Genomic DNA, 9,984 nt, shown 5'->3' with positions numbered 1-9,984 from the left:
CCCCACGCCGTCATTTTTAACCCACTTTTTGGGGTAACCAACAAATTTTGTTGGCCCCCCAAAAAATTGTGTTCTAGATCCGCCCTTGTCTCAATGACCTCTGGCTTTAACTTAAAAGGGAGTCAATTGAAAACAACTTAAAGTCAACACTTCGGAAGAAGACGTTATCTTTGAACGGTAGAGGTCAGAGTTATCAACAAGATGAATCAAATCCAGTCTTCAGAAGTTTTGCAGCGATACCCAGGAAATTTCGAACATACCACACGCGCGCTACATGTATAATGCATTTTTTTTCAGGGGGGAACACCGATTTTGCTTTCCCCCCCCCCCCCCCCCCGGCCCCCACTCACCCACCCACCCAAATGCACCCACCCAACAAAAAAAAACTGGATACGCTACTGGGGCGAGTATTGAAGTAGTAAAATATTTTTTTTTTCTCTTTCCGAAATGCTGAACGAGGGCAAAATGGGGTAGGGCGAAAACTTGGAGGGGCGGGGCGGGGCGGGGGGGGGGGGGTTCGTATACCCCATGGCCGTGCCTCGACGGGGAGGGGAGGCAGAATTCTCCATGTTGAGTATGCTGTAGCAGTATAATTGGGCCCATTTTCACAACGGCGTGATATTGCCATCATGTTTCAGGTTTCAGGTATTTCCATACTCTAAGCTATAAGTAAAATTAACGGAACTTGTAATAATACTACATGCAGTATATGGGGAGGTCAGACAAGAAGCCGAAGCTTGTACTGGGTCTGCTGCCTTACAAGGAGTGCATGATGATATAAACTTAATGATTAACAAAATTAGATACATGTACATGTATTAATAAATATTATAGATGTGTATACATTAAATTCATTATGACCTAATAAATTAAAATTAGCAAATTACATGGCATATACTAAATTACCATCCTCAACTTACAATGTGTTATTAGATGTCTTTATTTGGCAGTTAGAGTAATAACTTGTATCAAATTGACCATTAACAGCAGTGAGAAGTATTAAACCTTTTACATGCTCTCATTGAAGGCGTTGGGCAGGAAGATCGAATTTTGTTTAAAAGGATGGGTCCCTGGTGTCTAACGGTTGAGAGGTGTAGGGATGTTCTAGCTTTAAGTTTCATTTCATTCATTTCATTTTTATTTCACAGGTCAAATTTACAATAGGTAAAACAAAAATAATAATAATATTACAGACAGTAAAAGACATAAGTTTAAAGAAATACACATTAAACCATAAAAAGACTAAGACCCTTACACCAAGATAATTGCACGCCCCTGCGGGATTGCTAAAAAGTGAACTAAATCACTGTCAAGTAGCTCTCCCATAGCATGACTAAAAACCCTATTTTGCAAAAACACAAACAAACAGACTAACACTATAACACATAATCCCATGGGCAAAAAGAAAAACCCTTTAAAATAGCAAAATTCCTGAAAGTTTATACGATGACCTGGTGTCGTAATTATGATTATCAGCGTCCCTTGTAGAATGATTTTATATTTAAAGGCAGTTTATATAGAAATCATTAAACAGATAAGGTGTTGAATTTAACGAATAGCTGGGAAGAATGATATTCAAAGCTAGAACCGAAAAAAATTAATAATTTCATTTTTTTTCTCAGTTCAGAATAACGAACAACTTATAGGTTTTATGAGTATTTCTATTTCCCTAGGCAAGTATACCATATTGTTATACCAGTGGATCTGGTGATCTGGTATGAGAGAAAACATTTCATTCGACACAATTTACACCATAAACTCATTGCAAAACAAAAATGACTTTCGTAGTAATTTGCTTCATAAAAATTCAGAGCAACACTTCCCTGTAAAATAAATCCAGTAGGCCCTAACTGTTTCTTTTTGCCGGCATGTGCGGGCTTTAGTTACTATTTTCATCATAACTCTGAATCACAAAAGAAACAACCACATATCCTTCCACGTGCTTTAATTAACAAACAATGATTTTTGCCGAACCAACACTGCGGACAGAGAAAGCTAAATAAAATATTTCCTGCAGTAAATTTATTTCAGGATGAAAGCTCAGAAAAGCAGGATGTCCCTCCCGGCCAAATGAAATAGCGCCCTCCGTTGACCCGCCAACATCGAGCCAAAATCCGTACAGGCGATCCTGGCCGAGCACTTCGAACGTTTCGGCGAAGAAGACCTCGTCGCACCGCGGCTGGTCCCCTGCGCCGCATTTCAATATGGACGAGCGGACACCAGTGCCGTGTCCGATGATGATTCGGTAGGATTCGGAAACACTCGGGTCCTTGTCGTTTGATATCGAAATGACGACGTCGGTGTCGGAACTGACGTACAGGAAAACAAAGTTTGACGGCATGGGTTCCGACATCGCGATCAGAGGCGTTGTGTCCACCGACACTGCGGCCATGCAGCCAGTAAAATCTGAAAACGAAAATGTTTGGGAAATGTTTATACGTCCACACAAAACTGACATTTCATTTCACTAAATATAGGTAGGGCCTAGGTCTACTTTTTTTGAAAAACAATTTATCCGTTTGAAGTTTGATTATATATACATAACCAAAAATGGAGCTTAAAAATGCATGACACCATGTATAGTATTTTTACAATACTCATTATTCTTCCTCTGTATTTATTTCGGGTAGTGACCAAACTATATTGCTTGGTGTTTATCTTATAACAGTATATCCTGAGCCACCCCAAGTGTGTCGGGCGGCTCAGGCGGTGCCCAAACTCAGGCAGTTTTATTTGTGACTTGGCTTCTGATTTGTATTGGTATAGGCCTATACGATAATAAAATACATACCCCCACTAGGCTCAAAGTTGACTGTGATGTGTTCAATCGCGTCTAAAAAGGGGGAAAATAAAGGACTATTAGGTATAAAATTTAAAAGTACACGTAAACTATCGAACTTGATGGTGAAAATTACGGACGTCCAGTGCTGCATGCTTAATAATCAGTATATGATGACATGTTGTGTTCACCTTAATCTTGTCAAGTTCTTGTTGTGAGTATATTTGAATTTGAGGTATAGAAATCTATCTGCGAATCTTTTCGAAATTAAGGCAAATTTGTGTTACTGGCTTATTTTTCATGATCCAAGCCGCGGAAAGAGTAGACCTAAGTGCGGTGGTGACAGCTTGGCCTATGAGATGACACACAGCCAGTGGCATGTGCCTATACACTTCTACAGGGGGTACCTGAGGGTGCACCAATTTTTCAAGGGGGAAAGTGAAGGCAACTGATATATTGTTTTTGTGCAATTCAAGATTTTAAATGGGGATGGGGGCAATAGGGGTGAGGGAGACCCCCCCCCCTCCCGTAATACGCAACTGCACACAGCAGTCTTTATTCGATTTATTTTGAGGTGTTTATTTTCAGGGTGACAAGTCAATCCTATAATAAGTTTACTGGTAGAGTCTTTTACCAACATTTAATTTTGGTGAATTCCAATAAAACTTTCTCACCTAAATCAAACAAGCGGAAATTTCCCGCGCTTCCTAGTCTGGTTGCGAACCCAACGTAACGCACGGGGAGCGGGTCCGGGTCATGATACTGGAGAAAGGACGGGAAACCCGTCAGGCCGACCGCAACCACGCCCTCATCGAAGCGCACCCAGAAGGACTGAGCGTTCTTGTTAGGGAGGATGTCTGAAAAAGAGAGGGGAAAATCAATGTTAATATAATGACGATTGTTTTAAAAAGAATAGAAAAGTTTGAAGTAGTGATATCACCACATCCGTTAGATTAAATTGCTGGAGGACATACGACTATTAAAGTTTATTTTAAAAAAATGATGATAATTGGCATGATGCAAGAGATTTTATTTGGACTGAATATTTCAAACAAGTCCAAATTTTTTTTTATTTTGATCAAATATCCAATGCCTAAAATTTAAGGCGAGACAATTTTCAATGTCTCAAAATTTTGCGCAAAAGCACGGTACTCTTCCTAAAATTTTATATGCTAAATCACGTTTCGTTGTACGAAAAAAACCCAACCATATTCACATAATTAAACTTTACGCTCATTATCACTGATACCAAACTGTATTCAACGCTCTCAAACCATTGGTTAAAATTTGGCTGGTTAAAGTTGGTTAATTTTGTAACCAACATTGTGTAAATTTGTCCAATTTGACCAATGTAGGGTACATTTTACCCGGCCAACGTTAGGTAAAATGTGTTCATTTTAAACAACTTGTTAACTAACTGTTGGGTTGTTCACCTGGTAACCAACGGTTGATCAACATAGTTTAACTTACCCAACGTTGGTTAAATTTTGTTAAATTTGATCAACGTTGGGTAAAATGACTAATTTTAACCAACCGTTGGTTACCTTTCCCCTGGCCTCCATCGTGCTCGACGCACTACCACTACGTCCGCCAAGGCGGTTATGTTTTCATCGGATTTGGTTATCTGTTAACAAGATAACTCAAAAAATTATTGACGGATTTGCATGAAAAATGTTTTAGGGGTGGTCCTTGGTACAAATACAAAAAGGATAGTAATCCGGATCTGGGTCTGGATCCAGGATTTTTTAAAGGATTCTTCACCATTATGCAAGTATTTCTTTTGGGTGTACTGACAATATGGCGGGGAATTGTTTAGCCTTGGCGGAGGTTTGCGCTCTAGTATGGAAAAGGTGTAGCCCAAGGCTAAAATTGATATATTTCAGTCATTTGGATTGCAACGTGTCACGTCATTAAATGCACCACGCATGAGTTTCACTTAAGTTGTATATTATATGACAAGCGCGTTATAGTTAACCATTAATTCTCACATGCCATTTAAAAAAAGAAAATTTAATTTAAAATATTCCACCGAAATATTCCATTTTGCTCATAGTCATAGCAGGATTACTTTTATTATTATTTTTTTTTGGGGGGGGGGGGGAGGTGAGATTATTTGACCAAGAACATTGGCTGGCCGGGCCAATATATAGAGCTTCTGTTCCTTGCTCTACGCTTCAACCGGGCGCCCTCACTGTCGACAGGTTTAAGTGTCTACTATTTAATGAAGAATATATCCACAGTGAGGGCGCCCTGTGCATTCTCTCTATACTCACCGTTGGTCGTGGCCCACGCGAGGACCCGGCACTGCTTGCACCGCCGCAACACGCTGTACTTGTTCTGCCAGCCGCCCAGCACAATCTCGTACATGTTCGGGAGATCTCGCGGCTCGGCTGAGAAGGCGAGATAGGCGTCGTTGGTCGCCTCGATGTGGACGGTGATGCGGTGGGTTGCCAGGGCAACAGGATGGTACTGGTAGTTATAAGTCGGAGGCGTGGTGTATGTGTGTATAATTAACGGGTCTGCAGGCGTTGGGGGGGGGGGGGTGTTGAAGGCAACGAAGTGGTATTAGTTTCTTTATTCAAAGAACATTTTAAGATTTAAAGGAATAATGAAAGAGAGAGATGTAAAGGGAAATACAGACTGAGCTAGGTAAAATAAAATTATCCCACGCCTTTTAAGACAAGAAATAATAAAACAATTTGAGGGCATCTAGAATGGATTTAAGTTGAATGTGATTAAATGGTAGAGAGTACAACTATATAGGAGAAGTTTAGTGAGAACATGCACACTAGTGTTGTTTTGAGATGTTTTACAGACATCAACAATGAAGATAATAGATGTATTAATTATATAAATCAACACTCCTGCAAATTGCTACCTATAGGCCTAGGTGAATCAGACTGACCCGAAATATACAAATCATATTTTTTGACCTGAGTTATACTGGATTTTATACGGTTACCGTACTTGCGCCTTATAAGGAATAATGCTGCCCACGATCCGACTTGATTCAGAAATGGATATGGTAGTTGACCCGTGACCACCCCCCCCCTCAACCCCCCCCCCACCACCACCGCCACCAAAAAAAACCTCCAATCATATAATTCCAATGACAAAGAAAAGAAACCCAAATATCCCAAACAATCGCGACCCCATCACAGCGATACCTTTGTAACAAAACGGGCACTTGCAAAATGTCCAGAGTGTGGAAGCACCGACGGGGCATTCATCGGGGCGGTTCTGGCAGACCCTGGCCACGGGGCAGACGATATCAGGCTGGCCGCCTACGGACTCCCCATCTTGGAGGCGACACTCGCACTGCTCCCTGTGCAACCCAGAAGATAGGTACGCTCACATACAAATCAAGACAAAAATACCGAACAGCAAGGGCTAGTTTTGAACTTGATCACTAAAAAACAAGAAGGAAACAACATCCGCTGAGAATGTAGTCAGGGGCGGATGGGGGGGGGGGGGGTCAGGCGCCTAAAAACAAATGTCCGATTGTTGCGGACAGGCGGACTGGTAATTATTATTACTACAACTAAATAATGAAAGGTTTGCGGAAACACCATGTGCGAATAATTTATCAACTAAGAGAATGGTTCTGAAAAGAACCAGAGGTATAACTCGACGTTCCGGTCAGTATGCTCTGACCGTCTTCAGGTGATGTCTTCAGGTGAGGTCAGAGCATACTGACCGGATCGTCGAGTTATACCTCTGGTTCTTTTCAGAACCATTCTCTTAGTTGAGAAATTATTCGCACATGGTGTGTCCGCAAACCTTTCATTATTTAGTATCTCCACCATGCAAAGCCTCAAATCTTACTTAATTACTACAATTGTTGTATTTTCTTGGGGGGGGGGGGGTCATAGCGGGGGGGGGGGGGGGGGGGGGGTCGACACCCACAACCCCAACCTCTGGATCCACGCCCGTATTGACTGATATAACAACCAAGACAACCAAGACCACCAAAACTGGACCGACGATTTCACCCAGGTAAGCCTAGTAAACCTGGTCCCACAGCCACAAAATTCTATCCAATTGATTCAGAGTGGATATTCACTGGAAGTCTTTTCATGCATGTGTGAATACACTATGAACTGATTTAGCCCAATTATTAGCGCTATGGGGTAATCCTATACGATAGCACTGCCAGGCTCATGGGTGACAGTGAGTCAGTGAGTCAGCGAGGTGCAAAGAGGGCCGTAGGCAGGCCCTCTCTTGGACCAGAAAAGAACCTAAATGAAAACCAAGAACATACAAATTCACAACATAAATAAACTGCAATTTTTTAACCAAAGCAAAACAACCTACCAAACAAACACATTAAACAAGCTCGAAATGATCTCGAAAGCTGCGGGCAAATGCATTTGTGTTGATGCAAGTGTGACGTGATGTGCCATGTAATTTCTGGAAGGAGTATTGTTTTCAGTACAAACGTCAGGTTTTTTTTTTTTACGCTGACCCAATTTTCCAGGACTGCGTAAATTAGTAGGTGGTCAGTGGAGACCCATTTAGGGTCTGATGGACGAGGTGATTGTAGCCATGCAAGGCTGGTGATGACGTTTGTTACTAACTAACAAACCAACCAACAAACTGATATAGACACGAGGATTTGTTATGGGCTGCTTTCCGAAGGCTAAAAACACACAAAAACTCAGACACACCTGCACGGGTCGTATCCTTCCACCAAGCTACCAACATCGTAGAACACACCCTGGAACTCACAACCCGGCTCTTGGAACTCCGGGGGAGGCGTGCTTTCCTCGAGTTGTTGGGAGGAACAGCCGTCGGTGAGCATTACAACGATGACGTATGTTTTCAGCAAACGCAAGATGCTGGTCGAATAAAGCAGATACCAAGATGAAATTGGGGGATTCCGAAACATTGTGAAACCTGAGGTAATCCCGAGGTGTGCTGCAAGAAAACTCACTCGATAATACCATAATTTGAATGCGCACATGATATTTTGTTATAGTGTAACTTTATCAACCAGATGGTATTTCTCACTAACATCTGAAGTGGGTTACGTGGCATGAACTAGTGTTTCAACCTTGATCATAATAAATAATGCCGGCCTGTTTATGAAAATAATATTCATTGATAGCATCACTATATTTGCGATAAGGACAGTCCCCAAAATTATGTTATGACATACTTTCATTTGATTTCCGAATTATTTCTTCATAATATTTTTTAAATGAGAGTAAAAAAAAATTGAACTTGACCGAATTCGTCTCTTTAAAAATCTGTCAAATTTCAGCTGTGGCACTCGAGAGTAATTACTTTGGGACATTGAGGAAAAAGCTTTTAGTTTTCTGTGACCTTTTCTTAAAAACAGATTTTCCTTTGAAGCCCATTTCTTCAAACAAAAGGACACAGTACACAAAATAATATAAAACAATGGAAAAACGGGCAAGAAGTTAACTTTTACATACCTTGCATAAAAATCACAATGACAAATATTCCCCTCATTTGATACCCTACCAAACTGGCCGAATTTTGCGCGACCGCCGCCCTGAAAAGCTTAGTGTCCGATATAGTGTGCATGACCGTCCGGTTTGAACAGCGCCCCCATCGGAAGATGGTAACACCCCCCCCCCCTCCCACCACCCTACGCACACACACACACACTTTTTGATTTTACGGAGGCCAAGTACAGGTGTCCGGAGAAAAAAACTGCACACATTTCAGCACGGATATGCCATTCCTCTTTTCACGAACTTTTTTACCCGCAACTTAAAATGACCTTGCTACACCGCTTCTGGCCTTCAATGGCCAAAGCTTTGTCACCTAGATATTGTTCAGATAATCCGTCATTGAGCAGTAATCCGTCTTTGAGCAGATTCGTGAAAACATTGTGCTTGACATTGTACAAAACAATGCTCAATGACGAATTATCTGGAAGGTCATTTCGAAATTGTAAAGTAACTAAACATGGGCCGATTTTGGTCTAGGTCTATGTCACATTCAAACGTGATTAACTTTTGTAAAAATAGCAATTGAGAAAAAGGAATACTTTTTCGGGATGAAACTCGAAAATACCACAGGGGAACGCAACTTTAAGAACAAAAAATATTTCCCCAAAGTTTAGGGAAATTTCTCAAATCATTTCCATGGAAATATTATGGATATTTAGGGGGGGGGGGGCCTAAAGGGTATATACACACCCCAATATTATGAAAGGACTGCCCTTTTTCATTCAAGCTTAGTGTCCTCGTTTCACCAGCGTTCCCCCCCCCCCATGCAATATTTGTAAAGAGTGCCCTTTTTTCAAACAAGTGCCCCTTTTTTGCCAGCAGTCATTTACGACTGCCCTTTTTAGAATTTCGCGCGACTGTCGGCAATGTGTGGTTTTCGCCATAAAAGGGGTTCTCGTGAATGTACTTTGATCACGTGCCCTGATTCGTCTGCACCATTGCTTAACCTCCGTTATATTTCTCGCCTTTTTCTGCTGCTCAAAAACCTTCATTTTTTCCGTCTTAAAGGGAATGTACAACATTTGCTTTTGCTGCAATTTTCAGAAATAAATGGATTTGGAGGATTAGTATGTTATAGCAAATATTGTTAAAATGACTTGTTTCACGATTTGGGCTTGTAGATGCTGGAAAAACCAAGAAAACCAATCATGTTCTTGTAGTCTGGTTCCCTGACCCCACTTAAGATGAAACAGAGCAATTTATAAACTTTGCGGAATCGTAAGGTCAGAGAATCAGTCTAGCAGGCTTGTACCCCTTCACAGGTGTGTAATCAATTGCAAAGAAAACGCGGAATAGCTAATTATGAAAAATTAGGAGCACTCTTTGAAAAAAGCCAGTTTTCTCCAACGCTGGTCGGCCGACCAGCGTTGGAGAAATCCCATTTTTCTTGAAAATGACAGCACACCAGGAGCCACGATTTTACAGAATGTTTTAGACTGTCATTACCTAACAGTCCAGTAAGGTATTTCGTGATAATTCGATCATTTCGTTTTGTGATGTTTGCAAATGTTGTATCTTCCCATGAATAAATGACTTCTACAGATGACTCACACATGTCACCTGCACCACGCCTTCAAACGCTTCACTGCGTAACACGGTAGCTGGAAATACAAAGTTTGTTGTTGCCCGAACTTCAATAATTGATTGGTGTCATTGGTAACCAATGGCATCTTGCCTCTCAACAGACTGACCAATCACGCCTCCGCTTTTAACGCTTCGGTGCTT

At 41.3% G+C, this 9,984-nt stretch overlaps 1 protein-coding gene across 1 annotated transcript; it reads right to left on the bottom strand.

Annotated features, from left to right (window-relative positions):
* Positions 1–844: 844 nt before the first annotated feature.
* On the bottom strand, positions 845–7,712 carry LOC119738404. The gene is made up of 6 exons (XM_038213291.1): positions 7,447–7,712; positions 5,947–6,104; positions 5,053–5,298; positions 3,454–3,636; positions 2,792–2,833; positions 845–2,406 (listed from the first exon to the last, which is right to left on the bottom strand). Exons 1-6 carry the CDS (start codon positions 7,665–7,667, stop codon positions 1,949–1,951), a joined length of 1,308 nt encoding a protein of 435 aa, XP_038069219.1. The 5' UTR covers positions 7,668–7,712; the 3' UTR covers positions 845–1,948.
* Positions 7,713–9,984: the final 2,272 nt, after the last annotated feature.

Source organism: Patiria miniata, unplaced genomic scaffold (genome assembly GCF_015706575.1).
Source record: "Patiria miniata isolate m_02_andy unplaced genomic scaffold, ASM1570657v1 HiC_scaffold_3, whole genome shotgun sequence".
NCBI lineage: Eukaryota > Metazoa > Echinodermata > Asteroidea > Valvatida > Asterinidae > Patiria > Patiria miniata.
The sequence above is the reverse complement of the archived record's forward strand: the minus strand, read 5'-3'. Positions and strand labels throughout refer to the sequence as shown.

Bases quoted from the DNA above. Each gene is read 5' to 3' on its own strand.
- LOC119738404 (XM_038213291.1), bottom strand. From the start codon at position 7,667: ATGTTTCGGAATCCCCCAATTTCATCTTGGTATCTGCTTTATTCGACC. The intron at 6,105-7,446 runs GTGTGTCTGAGT...TGGGTTGCACAG, and splicing joins GAAGGATACGACCCGTGCAG to GGAGCAGTGCGAGTGTCGCC. The intron at 3,637-5,052 runs GTGAGTATAGAG...TCTCTTTTTCAG, and splicing joins CGCGTGGGCCACGACCAACG to ACATCCTCCCTAACAAGAAC.